The sequence below is a fragment of the Podarcis erhardii genome, assembly GCF_964252035.2.
Source record: "Podarcis erhardii genome assembly, chromosome: 8".
NCBI lineage: Eukaryota > Metazoa > Chordata > Lepidosauria > Squamata > Lacertidae > Podarcis > Podarcis erhardii.
The window spans coordinates 1,307,976-1,333,184 of NC_138499.1; the positions used below are offsets into that span (position 1 = coordinate 1,307,976).

Below are 25,209 nucleotides of genomic sequence, written 5' to 3' on the forward strand. Positions count from 1 at the left end.
TCCTCCTCCCGCGGCCGCCGCCGCCATATTGTCACCCCCCCAGCGGACCCGGGAGAGGCCAGCCCCCTCCCTGCCCCCCTCCTCCCACCAGGAGCGGACCCGGGAGAGACCTGCTCGACCCGGTCGCCGCCGCCGCCGCCGCCTCAGCGGCCCGGCGAGGTAAAGAAGCGGGAGAGAGGGAGGGGGGGGGGGGAGAGAAGCCCCTTCGCCGCGGGAAGGGAAAATGGGGGGGGGACCCTCTTCTTAGGGGGGGTCCTTCATTTGGGGGTGGGGAGGGGGCCAGGCTGTGTGTCCGTGGCGGACCTGGGGGGTGTTGGTGGAGGATATGGGTGGGGGGGCCCTTGGAGCAGGGCAGGGGGGGCGACTGGGGGGGGATGAGGGAAATTGGGGGGGGGGAGAGACAGAGGCCTTCCTACCTGGACGTGGAGTGAGGGGGTGAGAGAGAATGAGAGAGCCCCCCCTTCCAGAGGTGCGAACTTGAATGGGGGGGGGGGTGTTCCAGGTAAGCTCTGCCCCACATAATCGATCACATGACCTGGCACACACACACTGTTTGAATGGCAATGCCCATCAATTTTTTTTGGGAGGGGGGCGGGCAGGCGAAGGGTCCTCTTCCCCCAGGAGTGAGCTGGCTTCTCTGCCCGCCTGGCAAGTGTGTGGGGCAGTTATAGGGGGGGATACGATCTGTGGGCTTGGGGGTGGGGTCAGCATAGGTTTGGGTGGCAAAGGGTCCCTTCTGAATGGGGAGGCCCTTCCTGTCATCTCTCTTTCCTTTCCCCCCCTCCCCCAGTGAAATGGGGCCCCAGACACTGAGCAGCTGGGGGGCCTGTCTGGTAGGGGGTGTACGGGGAGGGTGCCTGCACCTCAGATTCCCTCTGGGGGTTTTGCAGCCTGCTGAGATAGGTGGGCATGGTGCTGGGGCGCTTTGGCACCCACAAATTCCCCACCCCAACCTTCCCTGTTGTCTCCGAAGCTGCCCCGTCCCCAGCGCTGGACCCTCATCCTGAGGGGATATAACCCCCCATCAAAGAATGACAAGTTCTGAGACGCATAAGACCCACTCTGCGACTGGAATCAGTTCTTTGCTTAACTCTCACCTCTTCCGTTTGCATAGATGCATTTTTATTTTAGGGCCACAGCTCAGTTGCGGAACACCTGCTTTGCATGCAGAAGGTCCCGGGTTGAAACCCCAGGGGCGTCTCCTGCGAGAACTGGGCCAAACTCCCTTCCTGAAACCCTGGGGAGGTGCTGCCTGCCAGTGTGGACAATACTGAGCTAAATGGAGCAATGGTTTGACAGCTTCTTCCTGCGTTCCTCTAATCCAGTGTCCCAAACTTGTTTTTTTGAACTACAGTTCCCATCATTCCTGACCGCTGGTCCTGCTAGCTAGGGATGATGGGAGTTGTAGTCCAAATACAGCTGGAATTCAGAAAATGCGGCTCTAATCGGTTTAGGGTCAGGCAAGAGGCTGTTGCCAACTAAGCGCAAGATCATGCCCCGTGATAAGCCGCCTGGGTGACATGGGAGGAACACATTGATTTAAGCAGGTCTGCCTTTGGCCTTTGCGGATAAAAAGTCCTCAGCACAAGCAGCCCAGTGCCGGAACAGTGCTCTTTCAACAGCCCAACCAGGTGATCCGGAAAGGCCTGTCCCCTTTGTGTCCGTGTTTGAGTGCTTCTTTGAGCACTTAATGGGAGTCGCTGGGTTGGAAAGGACCTTGGGAAGGTCCAGCCGCCTCCTTCTCAGTGCAAGATCCGGCTTTTATTTCCTGGAGTTGTTCTCGGACAACTCTAGCCTCCCAAAGCATCTCACGCACTGCAAGGGAAGCAGAGGGGAAAGATGGAGGCGAGGCCCCTTCTTCCAAGTTGTGACTCTTGCAATTTGCAGGGTCTTGGGATCCCTTTAATTCTGGCAGGCCAAAGTGGTGAGTCGGAAGTGGGCGTTCAGGCCCAGTTCTGGCCAGGCCAAACTTCCCCTGTTGGTGTTCTTGCTTAAACAGCAGCCCACAGCAGCTTTCCCTGTACAGGGTGGGGTGGGTGAGTGGGCAGAGGGGCCTCTCCCTTTGCTTCTGCTGTCCTGGGCCAGAGAAGTGGCAGTTGGAGCCAAGGGTTCTTTCCACCAGGGGATGAAGGAACAAGCCCCCTGCAACTGCTGCTGCTCCTCCTCCTCCTCTGACCAATGCATGGGGCCAGACTGGCCTCCCTCTTGACTTGACATTATTCCTGGGGACAGTGGGAGCAGCCTTTGGGGTGCGGCTTTGGTCCCCTGGCCAGTACCAGGAGCCAGACTTTGCTGCATTGCAGAGGGCTGGACTACATGACCGCTTGAGGTTCCTTCTGACGACATCTCTGATTCAGCTCTATAGCATCCCTGCGGATGAACACCTGGCCTCTGCTGAAATATCCCCAGCGAAGGAGAGCCTGTCACCTCTGGAGACAGTCTGCTCTGCTGTCAAGCAGCTCTGGCCATAGGGAAGTTTCTCCTAATCTTTAGCTGAAATTAATCGGGAAGGACCCATGAGTTTTGGGAAACCGTTCTCGTTAGACCACCTGGGATCAGGTGCTGCATCTGCTCATGTTCTGCCTTATGCAGAACTGGACTAGCTCAGTGCTGTCCACTCCTGCCGGCTGCAGAGCCTTGGCTTCTCTCAGACAGTGGCATTTTCCAGCCCTGTCTCCAGAGATCCTTTCAAAGGCAATGCTGCGCCTTGTGCTCAGTCGCTGAGCTCCAGCCCATCTTTTGATGTCCTTCTGCACTCAGCCCTTTGCAAGATGATGATGATGATGATGATGATGATAATAATAATAATAATTTATTATTTGTACCCCGCACATCTGGCTGAGTTTCCCCAGCCACTCTGGGCAGCTCCCAATCGAGTGTTAAAAACAATGCAGCATTAAACATTAAAAGCTTCCCTAAACAGGGCTGCCTTCAGATGTCTTATAAAAGTCTGGTAGTTGTTGTTCTCTTTGACATCTGGTGGGAGGGCGTTCCACACAGCAGGTGCCACCACCGAGAAGGCCCTCTGCCTGCTTCTCTGTAACTTGGCTTCTCGCACTGAGGGAACTGCCAGAAGGCCCTTGGTGTTGGACCTCAGTGTCCAGGCAGAACAATGGAGGTGGAGACGCTCCTTCAGATATACTGGGCTGAGGCCATTTAGGTCTTTAAAGGTCAGCACCAACACTTTGAATTGTGCTCAGAAATGTACTGGGAGCCAATGTAGCTTTTTCAAGACCGGTGTTATGTGGTCTCGGCGGCTGCTCCCAGTCACCAGTCTAGCTGCCACATTCTGGATTAGTTGTAGTTTCCAGGTCGCCTTCAAAGGTAGCCCCACGTAGAGCGCATTGTAGTAGACCAAGCGGGAGATCTTTGTGCATGGGCCTCTGGCCTCTGTGAGCAAGCCTGGCCAGTACTGGGGTGCAGGCAGGCGGGGCGTCGAGTGATGGCGCTGCAGCATTTGGGGCTCTCAGTGTTGGAGCTTGCTCTTCTCTTCTCTTCCCTCCCTCCCCACCCCACAGGAAATTGCTTTATGCTGGAACGGTCTTCCGGGGGAGGCTGTGGCCTCGCCTTCCTTGGAAGTTGGATGGCCCTCTGTCATTGATGCTTTGGTTGAGATTCCTGCTTTGCAGGGGGTTGGGCTAGATGACCCTCAGGGTCCCTTCCGACTCTATGACTCAGACCATTGGTCCATCTCACTCAGCATTGTCTGCACTGACTGGTAGTAATGGATTTTCAGGATTTTGAGTTACTGGCCCTATTTGCAGATATTGAACCTGGGACCTTTTGCATCCAAAACAGATGTTTTGCGGCCCTTCCCATTGCTGTGTTGGTTTGCATTGTGCTTGGGAGCCTGCTGCCTTATATATACACGTGCAAGATCTGTAAGAATGTGCTAAACTTTCAGAGCAAGCAAGCCTGGTCTGGATGGCTGGACAATTAAGGCAGGGGTCTCAGATATGGTTCCCACCATCCCTGTCCACTGGCCCTATTTCCTGAGGCTGGTGGGAGTCTGGAGGTCACCCCCATGCTGGCTAGGCCTGAATCAAGGCATAACTGACCTGTGAAAAGTCATCTTTGCACACTCTCTCTTGATCCTGTAAAGATGGCTGGATCAAATCAGGCCCAGGCAGTCTTTGCAGCCCCCAGCAGCTGAGAGGCAGCCCAGGCCGGTTGCTGTGTGTGTCTCTGCTTTCTGCTCCCCCCCATCAATATTTATTTTGCTTATTTAGAAGAGCATATCTCGCCCATTACTGCTCAGTAGAAGGTGCTGTTCTCCAAGTGGAATTTGATTCCTTGGCACTGGAGCAGACAGGAGTATTTACAATCAATGCTCTTTCAGGCGCAGTGGGTCAGGGCTGCTTGTTGTTAACGGGAAGATCGCTGATTTCAGCCCACCCAGGGATTCCTACATTGCAAGAGGTTGGACTAGATTACCATTGGGTCCCTTTCAGCTGTAAGGTTCTATGGTTCTACAGTTCTAGGAGTCTATGATCAAAACCCTTTATGAACCCTACATGGTTTTTTCTTTAGGAAATTGTTCTTTTAGTTTATAATATAATCCTTTCCCTCCTCCATTTAAACTGCAGGTATATGGCAGCTCACTGTTACTCAGAGTAGACCCACTGAAATGAATGAACTTGACTAAGTGAGGACCCTTCTGAGTAGGACAGGGTTGATGGTTGCTGGCCTATCTGCTGGGATTTTGCCTCTACCAGCCTTCCCCCAACTTGGCATCCTCCAGATGCTTTGAACTACGACTCCCATCAGCCCTAGCATCCTGCGGGCCATGCTGGCAGGGGATTATGGGGAATGGCAGCCCAAAACACCTGGAGGGCCCCAGGCTGAGGAAGACTGGTCCATACTCTTTCAATTTAGCACACCGTTCACAACGGCTGAGGCTGTGTTGTTGGTGAAGTGTGTGTGTTGCGGTGGAGATGGAGATGAGCTGCCTAAGCCTTTGCTGTTCTTCCAGGCACAGGGCGATGCTGTGAAGAGGCGCCTGGGTTTTCGGGAATCTCCTTTGCGTTTTGTCCTCCTGGGCCCGATGGAGACCTGCTGACCAGGTGGAAGCGTCTGGCCGCCCCTCCTGAGCTCTGCCCGGCTGCCCACCCCCTTCCTCCCCCCAAAACTCCCGCCGGCCTGGAATGCTGCACGTGCCTTGCTCTGCGTCTCGCAGGACGGCTCCCGGAGGCTGCGGTGGAGCTGCAGATTAACCAAGGCTCAAGGTAGGAGGAGGCTTTGGCGAACTCACTGCCGGTGACCTGGGGCTCACCCTCTCGTTTCTCGGGGTGAGAGGGAAAGCGTGAGCTGGTGCGGAGGCAAGCTTGGGTGCTGGTGCAAACGGAGAGCTCAGTCTGCTGCTGTCCCTGCTCCCTGTTTGCACCCTGTGTCTGCCTGTTGTCAAGGATTGCATGCTGATTCTCGGGTCCTGGATTCATTCATTTCTAGCATCTATACCCCACCTTTTCCTCCAAGGAGCTCATAGGTCCCTCCCCGGCCCATTTTATCCTCACAACCACCCTGTGAGGTAGGCTAGAAGAAGAAGAAGAGTTTGGATTTGATATCCCGCCTTTCACTCCCTTTAAGGAGTCTCAAAGCAGCTAACATTCTCCTTTCCCTTCCTCCCCCACAACAAACCCTCTGTGAGGTGAGTGGGGCTGAGAGACTTCAAAGAAGTGTGAGTGGCCTAAGGTCACCCAGCAGCTGCATGTGGAGGAGCGGAGACGCGAACCCGGTTCCCCAGATTACGAGACTCCCGCTCTTAACCACTACACCACACTGGCTAGGCGGAGAGAGTGACTAGCCCAGTGAGCTTCGTGTTTGAGTGGGGACACGAACCCGGGCCTACCAGGTCCTGGTCTGACTCTCTGACTGCTACACTGGCTCCTAGTTCAGAGAGTCTGCACAGCATACATGGGGAACCAAGGTGGCACTGCATCTCTTTTGCTATGCGCAGACAGGGCCTGACGCTGAGGTTGCTCGCCACACTTGGCCTGCGCATGGAGAAGTGGAGGAAATGCAGCGATTTATCACGCGCAGGAGCTTTAGACAGGAGACCTTTCTCAGAATTCCAGCTGAACTCCACTTCCAGAAATAGGTGTTGTGTTGACTTAAATGCACACAACCTTGGTGTGAGGCTTACCTCAGGCTCCACTCTGTTTCTTAATGCACCAAAGCACTGTAAACACAGGCCTCGAGTTACATGTTTAAAACCACCCCGTCATACAGAAGTCCTGGTCAGCCAAGGCAGGTTATGCCAGTTTGGGTGTTGTGCCTGTGTGACCTTTTCTGCTGGGTTCTGCCTATATAGAGACTTTGAAATATTTTGGGAGGGATTACTGTGGTCAGGGAGGGGTGGGAGGGAAAAGCTCTCTTTTGCTCAAGATTTCAGTGGATGCTGTCTGAATGTGCAAGCACTTGTGTTTTCTCCTGCAATAACGAGGATTGCAAACATGCTGAGATTCTTGGTGAGCCAAATTCTGCTCTGGAGCCTCGGCTGTCCTATGTGACAAAGAGTATTCAGCAACTGTAGGGTCAGGTGTGCAGCTGAGCATGAGAAAAATCTAATCAGTGCTCTATTTTTTTATTTAGTTAGAAGAATTTGTCAGCCCCTTAGTCAAAGAGTCCCTAGGCAGTTATATAAAGGAATTGTCAATATACAAATATAGTCAGCAATGTCGTTGTCATCATCATCATCATCATTATTATTAGCCCAAGTAAAACTTGCATACGTTTCTAGGTAGGTTTGTCAAAACAGAAAAGTTTTGACCAGGTGTCAGACAACAACAACAACAACTTATTATTTATACCCTGCCCATCTGGCTGGGTTTTGCCAGCCACTCTGGGTGGCTCTCAACAGAATATTAATAATGATAAAAAAGCAATAAAATATCAAAAATTTGAAATTTCCCTAAACAGAACTGCCTTCAGATGTCTTCTAAAAGTCAAATAGTTGTTTATTTCCTTGACATCTGATGGGAGGGCGTTCCACAGGGTGGGCGCCACTACCGAGAAGGCCCTCTGGCTGGTTCCCTGTAACTTGGCTTCTCGCAGGGAGGGAACCGCCAGAAGGCCCTCGGAGCTGGACCTCAGTGTCCAGGCAGAACGATGGAGGTGGCAACTCTCCTTCAGGTATACTGGACCGAGGCCGTTTAGGGCTTTTAAGATCAGCACCAACCCTTTGAGCACAACAAGGCTGTCTGCTTAATGTTACTAAGCAGATTTCCATTTCACAGGGGCTGCCACACTGAAAGATCGGCTCCTCACAGACGTGGAGCAAACTCCATAGGGTATTTGCAAAGGTACAATTCCACAGATCCATGTGGTCACTTGTAAGCTTTGGCAGCTGATTTGCACCCTCTGCTTCATCCTGGGGCCATTTGCTGGGCAGTGCCTGTTTGAGAAAGGGCAGCAGCTCAGGGGCACATCCCACAGGGGTGCTTTGAACACAGAAAAAAAGCAGCCTCAAGTCTGCTGCACCTCCAGGCAGGGCTGGAAAGGACCCCTGCCCGAAATCTCAGATTGCTGCTGTCGCTCAGTGTGGAGTAACAGTCTGACTCTGTGTCGAGCATCTTCCGGGGTTCCATATTCCTGGTCATTGCAGGGGGCTGCCCTAGATGAGCCTTTGGGCCCCTTGCAACTCGCATGCTTACGGGAGGCAGGACGGCAGTGCCATTTCCTGGAGCCAAGCATCGAAGCCGCTCTGACTTGGGCTCCCAGCAGAGCGGGCAGTGTTTTTCTCAGGCCTCTGCTGCGGCTCCAGAGGATATCTTTGACCTGTGGGTTACCCAGCATGGCCGCTGCTTCCAAGTGAAAGGCAGCCTCGGCGCTGGCAATCTCTGCTAGATCAGTGTTGTGCTCGTTTGCCAGTCAACAGAGGTCAGCCGGGGATATTAGTGGCCCGGCTCAGTTTCCTTGCACTGCTTTCCGGGTTCCTTGTTGTGTCTGGAATGGGCTGGAGCTGGACGGGACGGAGGCCGTGGAGAAGTGCATTCCTACGGCTGCGTTCGTAATCCACTGGCCTAGTGCCCAAAGCAGCCTGTGGTTTAGGAGTAAGTGGATTCCTTCGTTGTTTTCGGGAAGTGATTCTGAGAAGGTAGCATGTTAAAGGGAAGAATGCTTGTCATAACCGAGACAACTGACTATCCTTCAGGGTCCCTTCCAATTCTCTGATTCTAATATTTACATCCTTTTCCTGAACTGGGGCTCGTGGCTGCTTACACAAATTAAAACAAGACGGATGAAATACAAAAAGCTAAAAACAGATGAAAGATCATCATTTTAAAAATAATTAAACTTTAATACATTAGAATGGAAACAATATTAAAAAAAAAAAGATGTTAAAATACAGAGGATGAAAACAGCTGTAAAGTTACAGGTAGGTAGCTGTGTTGGTCTGCTGTAGTCAAAACAAAATAAAAAAATTCCTTCCAGTAGCACCTTAGAGACCAACTGAGTTTATTATTGGTATGAGCTTTCGTGTGCATGCACGAATCTGAAGAAGTGTGCATGCACACTGAAGCTCATACCATAACAAACTTAGTTGGTCTCTAAGGTGCTACTGGAAGGAATTTTTTAATTTTAAGCTGTAAAGTTGTTGTTTTAAAGGTGGGGAGAGGTCTGAACATGCAGTGGAAGGCCCTCTGTGTGGGGAAGACGGAGAAAAGCTATTGGGTGTCAGAGAAAAGGCGGAACCACTCAACACCTACTTTGCCTCTGTCTTCACCCAAAAGGAAAGCAGTGCCCAACCTGGTGATAAATGATGTAAGGAGGGAGCTGGGGCCCAAGATAGGAAAAGTGGGGGCAAGGGAACAACTAGCTCCTTTAAAGGAATTCAAATCTCCAGGGCCTGATGAGCTGCATCCCAGGGTACTAAAGGAGCTTGCGGATGTAAACTCAGAGCCTTTGTCTATTATCTCTGAGAATTCTTGCAGAACAGGTGAGGTCCCTACAGACTGGAGGCGGGCAAATGTCCCCATCTTCAAAAAAAAAGGGGGGGGATATCCAAGAAACTACCGACCGGTGAGCTTGACATCAATACCAGGGAAGGTTGTAGAACCGAGAATTCAACAGTCGGTCTGTGAGCATTTAGAAAAGGATGCTGTGATTACTAAGACCCAGCATGGGTTTCTCAAAAGTAAGTCATGCCATACCAACCTGATTTCTTTTTTTGATAGAATTACAAGCTTGGTGGATCAGGGAAATGCTGTGGACATAGTGTATCTTGATTTCAGCAAGGCTTTTGACATAGGCAGGAAGGTAAACGGCGTTTCCGTGCGCTGCTCTGGTTCGCCAGAAGCAGCTTAGTCATGCTGGCCACATGACCTGGAAGCTGTCTGCGGACAAACGCCTGTTCCCTCGTGGTGCTGTGGGTTAAACCACAGAGCCTAGGACTTGCCGATCAGAAGGTCAGCGGTTCAAATCCCCGCGACGGGGTGAGCTCCCGTTGCTCGGTCCCGGCTCCTGCCAACCTAGCAGTTCGAAAGCACGTCAAAGTGCAAGTAGATAAATAGGTACCGCTCCAGCGGGAAGGTAAACGGCGTTTCCGTGCGCTGCTTTGGTTCGCCAGAAGCGGCTTAGTCATGCTGGTCACATGACCCAGAAGCCGTACGCCGGCTCCCTCGGCCAATAAAGCAAGATGAGCGCCACAACCCCAGAGTCGGCCACAACTGGACCTAATGGTCAGGGGTCTCTTTACCTTTAAGGAAAACTGAGACAATCTGGGATCAAATAATCAGGGTGGCTTCTCTAAATCAGGGGCCTCCCTGGAAAATAGGGACACTTGGAGGGTCTGACCTTAGTGGGACTCCTGGCCAAGCCCTTTCGCTGGCAGCGCCTGCCTCCTCCTCCTCTTCCTGCTGAGCAGTCCTTTGCCGCTTGCTTCTCCTGTTCTCTGTGTGCCAGCCTGCCCTCTCTCTTCCTCCTCCTGGAAGCAAAGGGGCGGAGAGGGGGAGGCTCTCCAGAGACACCGCTCAGCTGCCTTCCTTTGAGCCAGCCTTCCCTCCTTCGCTCGCTCAGAGCCTCGCCTTTGAAGCTGCACATTGCAGCCTCCAGGAGGGATGGCGCTGCCCCTGCCCAGGCAGGCAGAGTCCAGGGATCCAGCTGCCTCCCACCCCACCCCCGCTTGCTGGTTTCCCCCAGCAGGACTTCTGAGGGATGCAAATCCGAGTCCCAGGTGGCTAAGACTCATTCGAGAGAGCCTCATTCCTGGGAAGCTGCTGAAACTGGTGCCTATGGACAGCTTTGCAGCTGATTTGCTGAGGTGGCTGCGGAGGCAAGCGGGGCTGCAAGGAAAAGGAGACCCCAGGGAAGGGGGCAGGGTTTGGCCCCCAGGCCGTCGTCCCAAGCTTGGCCGCTGCTTAGAAACTGCTCTTCCACCTGCTAGCAAGGTGCCCATTCGCCTGGGAGCAGGGTGCACAGGAGAGCAGAGTTTTTCTGGGATTACTTGGAGGAGCCTCGCTCGACAGCAGGTGTGGCTCGGGGGCCTTCCTTCGCTTGGATCCCCCCCTTTAAAGCAGAAAGAGCATCCTAGTCTGGTGCTGCTGCTGCTGCTGTCAGAGGAAGCTTTCTGGCGTCTTTGTCAGGAGAGAGTCGTACATAAAATACCACAGGAAGCTGTTTTCCATGGGCAGAGCTTGGTCCCTGTCGCTCAGCTCTTAGTGTCTGCACAGACGGCGTTAATCAGGGTGGTGAATTGGAGGCTGAAATTCCCAGTGCTGGGGACAAGCACACCTTCTAGTCCTGCTTGTCAACTTCCTGGAGGTCTCTTGTTGGTGCCTGTGGGAAAGAGGATGGTGGACCGGGTGAGCCTTTTGTTGCACAGTCTCCCAGGGGATGCTTTTAAGCTCCCTGCCTACAGGTGGGGACCACCTGCAGCCTGAGTCTGATATTTCCAGGCGCTCTGATAGTATTCAACCAGCAGAGTCTGGCTAAGTTGCTAGGGTGAAGAGTCTGGCGAAGGTGGGTGTGGGTGTGCGCATGCGCATTGCTTTCATCTCACTATGTGCAAGCCCTCACCTGACTCAAAGGAAGCCGTTTTTGCAGCTGGCTGTTGGGGAAGCTGGAAGATGGCAGGCATGGTCTGAGGGGTCTCCTCTGTGCTAGGACAAAACTCCCTTGAGGTGCTTTGCTTTCCTCTCTGCTCCCCCTGGGATGTTGGTTGGAGCTCCTGCAGGGCCCTCAGGTTGGGAGGCATTAAAACTGAGTCATCAGTTGGCAACGGGCCCAAAGGGTCATCTAGCCCAATGCCCTGCAATGCAGGAACTGCAGATGTATTTCTGCTGATTTCTTCATTGGCCTCCATTGTGGGGTTCTAGGCAGGTTCACTTTCCTTCTCCTGGAGCCGGGCTGACCTGCCATAAGAACCTAAGAAGAGCCTGTTGGATCAGGCCAGTGGTCCATCTAGTCCAGCCTCCTGCTCTCATAGTGGCCAACCGGATGCCCGGTTTCCATCAACTGCGATTTAGAAGCATGGCCGCCTCTGACTGTTGGAGCAGAGCACAGCCATCAGGGCTGTTGGCCATCAGTAGCCCTCTTCTCCTCCATGAACTTGCCTAATCCACTCCCGCCTCCTGAGGCAGCGAGTTCCGTAGACTCTGGAGTTTCCTGCCAGACTCTGAAACAGCCAGGAGAGGCTTGGGAAGTCCGCGTGGGGATCACTGGGCTTTAGAGCTGATGGACGTCCTGGCCAGGGAGGCTGGTCCTCTGGCTCGGTGTGCCAAGGGGAAGCTGGCCTGCACCCAGGATAGGCATTAAAACCAGGATGGCGCCCTCATTTCCTGGGCCTGAGCCCCAGCAGCGGCAGGAGGCAGCTTGGTCCCAGGTGTGGGGTCAGACAGTGTCCTCTGAAAGGGCTTCCTGGAGTAGCAGATTTTTAGGGCTCTTTGGGCCTGCTCTTCATTGCTTCTTGGCACGGGGGAAAGCGCAGAGAGAACAGGTTCCTCTTGCTGGCTTAATTGGCCTCCGGGGCAGAGAGCGTGTGGATCTGGTGCCAGGAGGAGGAGGGAGGGTTTTTGGTGCCAGGAGGGCTGTTGGCTCTGCAGAGCCCGAGCGCTTCCTGCATCGGCCGGCCTCCCTGGAAGGCAGTCAGCGGCAGCAGGGCAGGCTCCTTGCCCTGACAAGAGACCTGCTGGCTGTTCCTGAGGGGTTTTGTCCGGCGATGGCAGCCTGGCATCTGAACGGAGGCAGAATCCCTAAGAGCCTGCTTGGAGCCCAAGGCCAGCTCCTCAACGCCACAGGAAACAGGCAGGCTCCTCCTTCCCTCCACCTTCCAGGCTGGGCCTGATTCTGTCTAGGGAGCCTCAGCTCGGTTGAAAGTGGCAAGGTCTCCACCAGCCCTGCTCCTGCTGCTCTCCCCGCAACCCCACCTGTGGTTCCCTGCTTTCCCTGCAGAAGGCCGCAGGATCGGTCCAAGCATCTCCATGCAGGGTTGGGAAAACGCTCCTGCTTGAAACCTGGAGAGCCACGGCTGTTCAGATTGATCAAGGCAGGTGTCAGATGCTGGTGTAGTTGCTCGAGAGCAAACAGGCAAGACTCCGACCTGTCTTTTCCAGGCTTTATTCTTAGTGCAAAACCATTTACAGTGAAGAGCATTGCAAGTTCATGTCTGGCGCAGTCGCTAGCAGAATCAGGGAGTGGCCGGTATTGGACCTCCCCCAGCATAACAGTCGCTTGACCCCCAACCTTCTCCTCCCCTCCCTGCGCCGAAACCTCCTGAGCAGAGTGGGGGCTGGCAAAGGAGTACTTCCCTCCCCTCTGGCTTGCTCAGGGTCGGTGTTGAGGCTCTCCCTAGCATCCCCTGGTCCCACCACCTCCTCCCTCTGGAGGTGGGGCTTTCCTCCTTGCCAGAGGAGGAACTGCTTCGCAAGACTTTTGGAGGTTCCCTATAACACAACTGCCCTTCCACCTCTCGCGTCTGAGCTGATGGCAGTTCCCTGCCAGCAGGCAATGAGCTGAGGCGCTATCAGGCACCCCACCCCTACTCCCAGATCAGTTTACGATCACAGATTACATGTGTTGGGTGTGAAGGATTTCAGCTATGTGGTTGAAGGCCAGCCGATTGAAATTGCACGGATTGAATGTGCAGAAGGTAGAGAGCTTTTTTGCATATGCACGCCATCCCCAGAACTTCACCCCCTGTGCCGTGATACTATGGATGCAATCTCCGCATCCACCCACCATGCTGGCTCCTTGAGAACATGAGGTGTGCAGGCCTCTTGCTCTTGCTGTTTCAGGTCTCATCCTGAGGGCTTGGGCAGCCAAAGGTCGAGGCTGGCAGACGGAGCGAGGCGTGTGCCCCTGTGTGAGCATGGGCACGTGGGCCTTCCAGGTTCCCATTGCTGGTGCTTCTTGAGGCCTCCTCTTCTCCTGGGCTCTCTCTTGCCACCAACCCTTGACCAAAGCTTCACAAGTGCCCCAACTTAGAGGAGACCCTTCAGAGCTATTTCGGCGGCTTCTGGGTTTGCTTTGTTGTTCTGAGCAAAAGAGCTGGGGAGAAGAGCTTTCATTTATCATTTACTTACTGCATTTACACCCCGTCTTTTCCCTCCAAGGATCTTGAGGTGGCAAACATGGTTCTCCCTCTCGCTCACTTAAGCTCCACAGCAACCCTGCGAGGCAGGCTGGGCCAAGAGACAGCGAGCTTCATGGCTGAGCGAGTGGGGAGATTCGAACCCCTGTCTCCCAGGTCCAAGTCTGACACTCTAACTGCTATACCCCTTTCCCCTCCCTCTTCTCTTTTATCTTAGTGCCTAATAATGACCTTCGGTTCCTTTCTCTAATGCCCCTGTGCTTATCCTCTCCTCCCCCTTTTCCCCAGAGCAATTGAGGCGCTGACCTCCAGGCTGGGAGAGCATGTCGGGCCCGGTGCCAAGCCGAGCGAGGGTCTATGCGGACGTCAACACACAGAGGCCCCGTGAATATTGGGACTATGAGTCACACGTCGTGGAATGGGGGTAAGGGGAACCGCAGAGCCCTGCTGGATTAGCCCACAGGCAGCCCACCTCAGCATGCCAACCTCTTTCAAAAAAAACCTTATTCTTCTCCAACAGCAATCAAGATGACTACCAGCTTGTTCGGAAGCTTGGCCGTGGCAAATACAGCGAGGTCTTCGAAGCCATCAACATCACCAACAACGAGAAAGTCGTGGTGAAAATCCTCAAGGTGGGTGGGGAGCAAGAGGTCCTGAATTTCTTGCCTGTGACCCCTTTCTCCTGGCAGGGGTGTGTGTGTGTGGTGTCTCTTTGGCCAGGGGTTGGGCTGGGAGGTTTCCAGTTCAAATCTCATCCCTGGCAGGCACTTGCTAGGCAGCTGTGGGCAAACCCCTGCATGGGAATAACAGCTGCCTACCTCACAGGGGTGTTGTAGAGGCTGCTGAGGTGGCAGACATGAAGTGCTGCAACCTCTTGAAAGGTGATGTTTCTGCTTTGCTGATGATTTGGTGTTCACTTTACAAGATCCAGACTCGCAGTGTAGGAAAAGCACTGGAGCTGATTCAGGAGTTTGGGCAAGTAGCAGGATTCAAGTTAAATAAGAGCAAAACCAAAGTGTTGCAAAAAAATTTAGATAACGAGGAGAGAAAAGAAAAGACAGGCCTTGTTTTTGTGAAGAAAGTGAGATATTTGGGTGTGAATTTAACAGTGAAAAATGTGAATTTATATAAAGATAATTATGAGAAATTATGGAATGAAATTAAGAGAGATCTGGTCAAGTCTAAATTTGACATTAATGGGCTGAATATCGGTGGGTAAGATGAATGTATTGCTAAAGATGTTGGTTTTATTCTAAGCTTCACCAATTATTGATAATATTGAATGTTTTAAAGAATGGCGGAAAGCATTGTCTAAATTTATCTGGCAGGGGGGGAAAACCCAGAATTAAATATAAATTACTAACAGATTCAAAAGAAAGAGGAGGATTTTATGTTTATGGATCTTAATTGCAAAAGCAAAGCTTGAAATTGCATTGAACAGCCTTGTCTCCTAAAGGCTAGGAAACCTGAGGAAGTCCCAGGTGGAGTTCGTGTCCTCGGGGGGCCTTTGGACCCCCGCCTCCTCCATCCTCTCACCTTTGCCGTGGAATTGCAGGTGCTGCGATCCTCAGCCGAGAACCATAAAACAAAACCTGAGCTCAGTGTGCGTTTGAGTCTGCAAAGTGCTCTGTGCTCCCGGTTGCCTTGATTCCGGACCTTTACGACAACGACTGTGTTGCTCTCTCTTTTTCCAGCCAGTAAAAAAGAAGAAAATCAAGCGTGAGATCAAGATCCTCGAAAATCTCCGAGGAGGCCCCAACATTATCAGCCTTCTAGACATAGTCAAGGACCCCGTGGTAATGGCTGGTTTGTGTGTGTGTGTGTGTGTGTGTGTGTGTGTGTGTGGCAGCATTCATGCACCCGGCGCTCGATGAAGCGCAAGGCAGCTGGTCCCCTTTCAAGCTGATTTTCAAAAGAGGCAGGGAGTTCCTATAAGTGGGGCATGGAAACATCCCTGGCTTCTCTCCACCTGGACCCCAGAGACGTGGCCTGCCTCCAGCAAGGCAGCCGTGCTGGGCAAAAAAACAACACCGGGAGTTGTCATTTTGTGGCTGGGCAGAGCATTCCCCCTCTCCGCCATGTTCCTTCCTCCTGGAACCTGCAGCTGCCTGCTGAGCCTGCGCCCTTCTGGGACCCCCAGGCTGTGCCCTCTCCTGGTGGGCTCTGCCTGGAAGGGGGGGGCTGCCTTTTGGCCAGAGGGCAGGTCTAGGTGAGCTCTTGGCTCCCTGATCCAGTACGTTTCTGAGCACAATTCAAAATGTTGGTGCTGACCTTTAAAGCCCTAAATGGCCTCGATCCAGTATACCTGAAGGAGCGTCTCCACCCCCATCATTCTGCCCGGATGCTGAGGTCCAGCGCCGAGGGCCTTCTGGCGGTTCCCTCATTGTGAGAAGTGAGGTTACAGGGAACCAGGCAGAGGGCCTTCTTGGTAGTGGCACCTGCCCTGTGGAACGCCCTCCCACCAGATGTAAAAGAGAAAAACAACTACCAGACTTTTAGAATACTTCTGAAGGCAGCCCTTTTTAGGGAAGCTTTTAATGTTTAATAGGTTATTGTATTTTAATATTCCGTTGGAAGCCGCCCAGAGTGGCTGGGGAAACCCAGCCAGATGGGCGGGGTATAAATAATAAATTATTATTATTATTATGTATCAGGCTATGTGGGGTGTTTATTTTTATCCACAGCCCATAGCCTACTTCGTTCCAAGCTCCAGGCTAGCAGAGTGTGTCAGGGCAGTTTTTGCAGGGCCTCTCCCTGGGATCCAGATATAAGTTGTTTATTTTAAAGTTATGCTTCCATTCTGCCTTTCTTGTATCGGCTCAGATGGTTATTAGGTGTGTGATCTTTGCCGTCTACTTTGTTGTTTCTTCAGCCTGCAAACTGCCTTGTGCATAGTACAGCGGTACCTTGGGTTACATACGCTTCAGGTTACAGACACTTCAGGTTACAAACTCCGCGAACCCAGAAATAGTACCTCGGGTTAAGAACTTTGCTTCAGGATGAGAACAGAAATTGTGCTCCGGTGGTGCGGCGGCAGCAGGAGGCCGCCATTAGCTAAAGTGGTGCTTCAGATTAAGAACAGTATCAGGTTAAGTACAGACCTGTGGAACGAATTAAGTACTTAACCCGAGGTACCACTGTAATATAGAAAGGCAGTATATAAAGTGAAATGAAATGAAATCCAGCCGTTCTTTCTTGGCTGCTGGAGCCCAGGCCTAGAGCCCCCTAGGAGAGGTTAATTGTGTGCTTCAGGACCCCTTAGGAACATAACTCAGTATTTGCCCTGACCAGCTCTCCCGGTTTCCAGGCAAGGCATCTCTGCCAGCCCTACCTGGAAATGCCGTTGGGGTGCAACCTGGGCCCTTCTGCACGCAGAGCAGGTGTTCTGCCACTCGGCTACATCCGTTGCCCACCTTGAGCCTGCGGTCCTGCTTCAGAGGGGAACAGGCACCTCTCTGCGTCAGAAACCAAGTCTTCCCCGCCCAGCTTCTTTTTCAAGAATCCTAGCCATTGGTGATCCCCCCAGAACTGAGCTGGGGGGCTTCTCAGGGGGCTGCTGTCTCCCTTCAGCCCACCCCCATCCTGGCTCACCTGCCCCATAGATGCAGCGTGGCCACAGTAGCTTTTGGGGGGCTAGGGGAGAAGGAAGACTGTGCTCCTCTCTGCCCCTTCTCACGGCTTTGAGACTAAACCCTTCTGGTCATTCTCTGTTTTCTCTCTCTCCTGCCCTGGAACGCTCTGCGCTGGCTCTGCAGTCCCGGACACCCGCCCTGGTCTTTGAGCATGTCAACAATACAGATTTTAAGGTGAGTGGAGGCCGGTTGGGTGATGCGATGCCTCTGGGTGTCTCCTCACTTTTTGATGTGTGTGCATGTGTATTAGGTGGGGTGGGGTGGAGCTTAACTATGGGTCTAAAGTCCTGGAGACGCAGCGCAATGTCACCCTTCTGTTCCAGGGCTGCTGGAAAACCCATCTTTGACGTGGAGTCAGTGATGGCCTGACTTGGGGGAGGGATGTGGTGTCAGCTTTATTCAGGTCTCCCCCCTCCAGCTCCTCACTGTTGCCCCTCCTTCTATCTGTTGCCCATCACACACACACACACACACACACAGAGAGAGAGAGAGAGAGAGAGAGAGAGAGAGAGACATACCACCTGAAAGGTGTGGAGAGCAGATGTCATCCAAAGGCAGTTATGCAGGCCCAGCTGTTAGTTCCTCCCTGCCCCATTTCCTTTGGCTAATTTAATTTCCGGATTAAAGAGCCCTGTCCTTGTTTGGGCCATGTGTGCGATGCTTTCTTTCCTAGGCCACCACCATAAAACCCACCTGAGAGCAGTCAAATGGGTTTTTCTGTCCGCTATTCCTTTGGTCTCTTAGTCCTAGGAAGCCTACTTCCTCCCAGTGTGGTGTAGTGGTGAAGAGCGGTAGTCTCGTAATCTTTAGCTGCTGTTCCTGCATTGCAGGGGGGTGGACTAGATGACTCCTGGGGTCCCTTCCAGCTCCACAATTCTGTGATCCCGTTTGGAGGGGACGTGTGTGAAAGTCATCCTTCAGCTTTGCTGTGAGCAGGGTGGGCTTCAAAGTCTCCCTTTTAAGCCCTCTAACCTTGAAGCCCTTCAGCATCCTTCCAGACCTGGCAGGTTGTTGTGATCCCTCGGCAATGTGCAGAGAGGTGCTCCGAGCATAAGTCGAGAGGTGCTGTGCTGGCAGCTCATTGCAGTTGCCAGGGCAGAGCCTTGCTGCTGGAAACAGATCAAGCCCAGAGCTCTGGGGTTTGTCTTGCTAATGGAACTTCTGCAATATTTCTTTTCTTCCAAGCAATTGTATCAGACGCTCTCGGACTTTGACATCCGATTCTACATGTATGAAATCTTGAAGGTAAGCAACTGAGAGCAGGGAAATTGGGTGGGGGAGATGAGCTGATCTGTGCTTTGGTTAGCCCCACACAGTGACTATGCCGGGTTGGGGGGCAGAGCAGGGGCTCCTGACCTGTGACCCAGGAGCCCAAGAGAGGCTGTGCGCATGCTTCTCGCTGTGGGTGGCGTCCAGTCCTTTCCCTGCTTTGCCTGTGGCTCAGTAGAGGAGCATTGCCCTGGCATGCAGAAAGCCCCAGATCCGCTCCCTGTCGACTCCAGCCAGGGCTGGGAGAGAACTTGTGTGGTCGTGGGGAGTAGGCTGGCAAAGGGGCCGGATCCTGAGCCCAGAGCTGCTTCCTTGCATGGCTCTTCTTTTGAGGCAAGGCAAGGACGCTCTTCCAAACGCAGCCTGTTTGCCGCTGCCCACCTCTCTTTCCCACTTTCTCTTCAGGCGCTGGATTACTGCCACAGCATGGGCGTCATGCACCGGGACGTCAAGCCTCACAACGTGATGATAGACCACGAACACCGGAAGGTAAGGCCGCTGCGGGGTGAGTGTCGCGGGGAGCCATGGAGGTTTCCTCACCTGGCACAGCCAGCTGGCTCAAGGCCAGTCAGCCGGTCCAGCAGTGTCCGGCTAGGGAGTGTTTGTCACAGTCTGGAGACACATTGAGGACTGTGCCCAAGATTACCTATGTATTTATGCCCCATCTCCACCCCACCCGCCAGAAGCAGGGCTCAAGTCGGCTTGCAAAAAATTAAAGTACAGATAAATCACACAGAGCTAAAAAGATGTAAAGGCAAAGGGACCCCTGACCATTAGGTCCAGTCGTGACCGACTCTGGGGTTGCGGTACTCATCTCGCTTTATTGGCCGAGGGAGCCAGCGTACAGCTTCCGGGTCATGTGGCCAGCAGGACTAAGCCGCTTCTGGCGAACCAGAGCAGCGCACGGAAACGCCGTTTACCTTCCCGCCAGAGCGGTACCTATTTATCTACTTGCACTTTGACGTGCTTTCGAACTGCTAGGTTGGTAGAAGCAGGGACCGAGCAACGGGAGCTCACCCCATCGCGGGGATTCGAACCGCCGACCTTCTGATCGGCAAGTCCTAGGCTCTGTGGTTTAACCCCCACAGCACCACAACAAGCAAAAAAACAAACGATCTGTCGAATTCAAACAATGTGAAAAAACCTGTCTGTTGAATTGCACATAGTAATCAGCAGCACACTCTTACGATCCGTTTCCTTGAAAGCAGCCTCCCTTGGGCTCCTGGCTGCTGGGACCAGGGTGGGGGTCCTCTCCCCCCTCCCTCCCCGCTTCCTCTGGCGCTCAGGGCCCCCTGGCCTTTCCCTTCCCTGCCTGCAGCTGCGCCTGATCGACTGGGGCCTGGCCGAGTTCTACCACCCGGGGCAAGAGTACAACGTGCGAGTGGCCTCCCGGTACTTCAAGGGTCCAGAGCTGCTGGTGGACTACCAGGTAGGTTGGAGGCCGGGGCCTTGCTCCGCAGCGCTGCGTGGCGCCCAGCCCATCCCTTCCAGGCGGAGGGAGAGCAGCAGGGCACCCCAGGGCCCTTTTTCCATCCTCGGGAGAGAGCCTGGGGACGCCTGCGTGCGAAGAGGGCGCTCTGCTGCCCAAGCACCTCAAAACAAGGGTGTTTTGGCTGGAGATGCTGCTTGGGACAGGCATGGGCTGGACCATCCGTGCCACCTGGTTCTCCAGAGGAAGGGGGCAGGGGGTCGGTGTCCCTGGGGGGCCTGCCCACGGCAGTGGGTCCAGCTGGAGATGGTCTGAGCCGACGGAAACAGAGGGGTGGGCAAGGCTGGGCAGGGGGCGAAGGTGTTTGTAGCCTTCTGAAAGCTTGGTTCTGGGGCAGGGGGGGGAGGGGGAAGGGGTCCTCTCTCTTGGTGGCTCTCTTCCTGCCTCCCCCCCCCCCGGTTGCTTCACTGCTCCCCCCCCTTCCTTCTGCAGATGTATGACTACAGCCTGGACATGTGGAGCTTGGGCTGCATGCTGGCCAGTATGATATTCCGCAAGGAGCCCTTCTTCCACGGACACGACAACTACGACCAGGTGAGCCAGACTCTCGTTTTTGGTTCTCGCTTTTGCCCAAGGGGGAGGAGGAAACGGGCCATTTGTTTGCGGGGTGGTGGTGGCGGCAGCAGGACTGCGGTGGGAGACCTGCTCAGGTGAGGCTACACCTGCTTCAGTTCTATCCCCCCCCCCCCAATTTTTTTAATTGATTTTCCACATTTATGACAAAAAAAGACATTACAAAACACACAACAAAGAAAAACACTTTACAATACAGTAAACTAAACACACAAAAAATTATTTCTTCAGATACCTAATTCTCATAACATTAATAACTGACTTCCTCGCATCCCCTCTAACTGAATTTCGTTCAATCCACCTCTATGACAGTTCTCCAAATTGATATTTCTAATAATATTGACTCCTAAAATTTACTAAGCTCTTCTCCTTTATTAATATTCTAACCCTTAATATTTACTAGCCCATATTCTGCCCCTAAGCCTATTTCTTACTTCCAAGAATTTTCTAATTCTGCACCTGCTTCAGTTCTAGCCGGGCTGGGCCCTGTCTGCACCCCTCGCTCGGTGCGTGGGTGGGATCCTGCCTTCTCTCTTCTCCCCCCCCCCCCATTCTGTGCTTTCTCACTGTCTCCTCCCCCTCCCTCTCCAGTTGGTGCGGATCGCAAAGGTCTTGGGCACAGAGGACCTCTATGACTACATTGACAAGTACAACATTGAACTGGACCCCCGCTTCAACGACATCCTTGGCAGGTGAGCGCGGGGCACCCGGAGGCCTTGCCAGGACATTGCAGGGGGGTTGGGCTGAATGACCTTTGGGGGACCCTTCTGTGATTCCGTTCCTTGCCAGACCAGAGTCCCTCTCTCTTGGCGAGAGGGGCTTCCAAGCAGACACAAAGGGCCTTGCGCTGCCCCCAAAACCCCTTTCCCTTGTGTGTGGGGTATGTGGGTTGAGGTCCCGGGGCCCCGGCCTTGCAGCGCGTGGCTTCGGGGCCCTTGAGCGCCAGACCTCTGACTCCCCCCGCCTGCCTCTCTCCTGCCCAGACACTCTCGCAAGCGATGGGAGCGTTTCGTGCACAGCGAGAACCAGCACTTGGTCAGCACCGAGGCCCTCGACTTCCTAGACAAGCTGCTGCGCTACGACCACCAGACCCGGCTCACGGCCCGCGAGGCCATGGAGCACCCTTACTTCTGTACGTGCCCCCCGCCCCCGCCACTTTCCCCTCCTGCCCCCCTCCTTATTGGGCCCTGGCTGCCAGCCTTCTCAGAGCCAGGGCCACCCGGGTGCCCATCCATCTGGGGAGCCATTGCTGAATGGTTGCATAGTGGGAACACTGCTGCTGCCCCCCACCTCGGATCAGGCCGCAGCCCTCCAGGTGAGGACACCCCCCCGCCTCCCCCTACAATGGCGCACTCGGTTCTAGCTGGCCAGTTGCTCCACCCTGCCCGTTGTCCTTTTGCTTACCTGCCTGAGGGTCTCTGGCCCAGCGCAAGACTCTGCCATGAGGGATGCCAGGCCATTTCTCCCAGGCCTTTGCCCACGACCCTGCAGCGGTGTCTTCAAGCACCCAACGTTCACTCCTGGTCTCGCCTTGGGCTCTGCCCAAGCTCTGCAGGCCCTGCCAGTGCCTCCCCCTTCCCCCAGGGCCCCTTGCCCTCTGGGGACCCCAAAGCTCTCCCTCCGGCTCCAGTAGCTATTGGGGTGCTCTTTGGGTTGGCAAGCGGTGGGGACCAGCACAGGCCTCGTGATCATGGCAAGTCTTCGTAGTAGGTCTTTCCCCGATGAGGCAATTGTGAGGACTGAATGTCACCCCCCCACCACACCTTTTCACAGTCCCCTCCTCTCCAGGGTTTCCCCCAAGCAATCGAAGACTGCATCTGCATGCAGCCAACCTCTCCTCCGCTCTTTTCATTTCTGTGTGTTCTGGGAGACCAAGGGGGAAGGGAGTTGGTTGCAGCAGGAGGGAGAGACTCCCTGGATTCTTCAGCAGCCGGTCTCCCCTCTGTCTCCTTTCTCTGAGTCTGGACTGCTCTCTGCCACAGCCTCCTCCTGCTCACTAAACCCTGTTGCTGCTCCAGTTTCCGGCGCCATCTCCCTGCGGTCCTCTCCCCCTTCGACCACTCAAGAGTCGCCCCACCGCCAATCCCCAGGCTCTGACCCTTCTCCCTCTCTTGGTTCCTTTGGGGGCTCCCCACCTGGTGCACCCACCATTTCTCTGCACCCACCCAGCCCCTGACACTAGATTCCCCTGGGGGTTCCCTTCCAACTCCACCCCCATCTCATTTCTGTTCTCTCCTGTCCAGATCCAATAGTGAAAGATCCGGCCAGGATGGGCTCCTCCACGGTGCTCTCGGCAGCTAACACGCCCGTCAGCTCCTCCAGCATGTTGGCAGGTAGGTTTCCGGAGCCGGGGCTGCCCCTGTCTGTCCTGCTCTGGCGTGGCTCACGCAGAAGAGGTTTCAGAGAATATGGATGAAGTTCTAGGGCACTGTTACAGTCTTGAATGCAGTCAACGCAGTTTCCTTCCTTTAGGTAACATGCTGCTCTGTTTGAATACAAAATACTTAGATCCTCTGGACTTTGGATTCCAGAACTAATTACATTTTCAATTGCTTCTGAGTATCTGAGGACGGCCTCTCCAAATTGTCCGCTTTTAAATAATTCATTTCCTTCAGCTTTCAGTGTTGCTGCAGTGGAAGGGAGCAAAGTAGAACTGTTTTTTCCACACCTGAAAAAAAAATGACAGCCAAGGTTTTATGGGATTCTGAAAATGAAGTAAATGGCTATCTGGGCAGTGGCAAAAATAATAGTGAAAAGAAGGAAGTAATACAGAAAAATGCAGAATCTTCAGAAGCTAATCTAAGTACCCAGTGCCAAGGGCCTTCTGGCGGTTCCCTCATTGTGAGAAGCAAAGCTACAGGGAACCAGGCAGAGGGCCTTCTCGGTGGTGGCACCCGCCCTGTGGAACACCCTCCCATCAGATGTCAAAGAGATAAACAACTACCTGACTTTTAGAAGACACCTGAGGGCAGCCCTGTTCAGGGAAGTTTTTAATTTTTAATGCTGTATTGTTTTTAACACTCTATTGGGAGCCGCCCAGAGTGGCTGGGGAAACTCAGCCAGATGGGCGGGGTATAAATAATAGATACATTTTTTGCTCTAGAAGATGCACCAGACCATAAGACGCACCTAGTTTTTGGAGGAGGAAAACAAGAAAAAAAATATTCTGAATCTCAGAAGCCAGAACAGCAAGAGGGATCGCTGCGCAGTGAAAGCAGTGATCCCTCTTGCTGTTCTGGCTTCTGGGATAGCTGCGCAGCCGCATTTGCTCCTTAAGACGCACACACATTTCCCCTTACTTTTTAGGAGGGAAAAAGTGAGTCTTATAGAGCAAAAATACCGTAGTAATAATAATAATAATAATAATAATAATAATAATTATTATTATTATTATTATTATTATTATTATTATTATTTTGTATTCAAACAGAGCAGCATGTTACCTAAAAGAAGGAAACTGTGTTGACTGCATTCAGGACAGTAACACTACTCTGGCGTGGGGCACGTGGGACCCGAGGGAGGGCTGATGGGCCCCTGCTCCCCCACCCCCTTCCGCCGGGGCCCTGACGCTCTGCCCTCTTCCTCCCTCTCTCTTGCAGGGATTGCCTCCATGTCCGCCTCTCAGCCCATCGGCAGCCTGGCAGCCTCTCCCGTCATCTCCTCTCCAAACACTCTGGGCTCGCCGGTGCCTGCCACCGCTGGAGCGCAGCCTTGACCTCGACGGCGCCACCTCTGGCTCCCAGCACCGCCAAGCCCGCGGCTTTGCCCCCCGCCCGCCCGCCTGCCTGCCTGCCTCTGCAAGGCTCCGTTGCCCCCCACCTGCAGCCGGCAGGAGGGGGACAGCGTGGGGGTGGGCAGGTGCAGGGAGGGGGGGTCCTGTCTCTGGAATATGATATTATTATTATTTCCCCCCGTTTGTTTTTGTTGAGTATGTCAAAGAGCCAAGCCTGGGCCGCTGCCGCCGCCGCCATCGCGCCTCCTCCTCCCCCTCTGCAGCAACGAGCACGGACTCTGGCAACGGGCGGAGGAGGTCTGTCTCGAGGGATGACGGCTGCGCTCTTCCCATGTGGGTCGTGGTTAGGGATGCAGCCGCCGTGTGGGCACCTAAGTGGAGAATAAAATTTATTTTCTATGTCCCTAACAGGGCAGTGTGGCCAAACACTCGTTCCTGGTTGTGTGTGTGTGTGTGTAAAAGGAGGTCGTCATGGAAGAAGCTTTTTTCTTTGGTGCTCCAGGGATCAGACTCCAATTACCCGGAAGGAGAGTCCCACCAAGCATTAGGAAGAACTTGCTGGCAGTAAGAGCTGTTGGACGGTGGAACAGACTCTCCTTCCTTGGAGGCCTTTAAGCAGGCGTTGGACAGCCGCCTGTCAGGGATTCTCTAGCTGTGTTTCCTTCATTGCAAGGGAGTTCGACTAGATGGCCCTCAGGCATCCCTTCCAACTCTCAAATTCTGACTCCCTTATTTTATTTTATTTTATTTTATTTTTAATATATTTTATTTTTACCAACCACCAAAGCACAAACAGTGAAACCCTCCAGGTGGCTGATACATTGGGTATACAATATTCAAAAATATACCTATTCAATAATAACATATTCAAATTAACCATATGTACACTTCTATATAGGGGATGCGGGTGTCGCTGTGGGTTAAAACACAGAGCCTAGGACTTGCCGATCAGAAGTTCGGTGGTTCGAATCCCTGCGATGGGGTG

At 53.5% G+C, this 25,209-nt stretch overlaps 1 protein-coding gene across 1 annotated transcript; it reads left to right on the plus strand.

The window, feature by feature from the left end:
- Positions 1-24,632, plus strand: LOC309348787 (casein kinase II subunit alpha-like). Its single transcript, XM_081874532.1, has 14 exons — positions 1-159; positions 4,973-5,225; positions 13,817-13,952; positions 14,049-14,160; positions 15,223-15,324; positions 17,284-17,334; positions 18,346-18,405; positions 18,835-18,918; positions 19,748-19,858; positions 20,351-20,452; positions 21,083-21,183; positions 21,475-21,623; positions 22,735-22,824; positions 24,091-24,632. Exons 3-14 carry the CDS (start codon positions 13,852-13,854, stop codon positions 24,204-24,206), a joined length of 1,179 nt encoding a protein of 392 aa, XP_081730658.1. The 5' UTR covers positions 1-159; positions 4,973-5,225; positions 13,817-13,851; the 3' UTR covers positions 24,207-24,632.
- The last annotated feature ends 577 nt before the right edge of the window (positions 24,633-25,209 follow it).

What these genes read in the sequence shown, in the direction of transcription:
- LOC309348787 (XM_081874532.1), top strand. Translation starts at nt 13,852, where the DNA reads ATGTCGGGCCCGGTGCCAAGCCGAGCGAGGGTCTATGCGGACGTCAAC. An exon ending in GACACGACAACTACGACCAG is followed by an intron (nt 20,453 to 21,082) that starts GTGAGCCAGACT and finishes CTCCCTCTCCAG; the next exon opens with TTGGTGCGGATCGCAAAGGT. An exon ending in CATGGAGCACCCTTACTTCT is followed by an intron (nt 21,624 to 22,734) that starts GTACGTGCCCCC and finishes TCTCCTGTCCAG; the next exon opens with ATCCAATAGTGAAAGATCCG.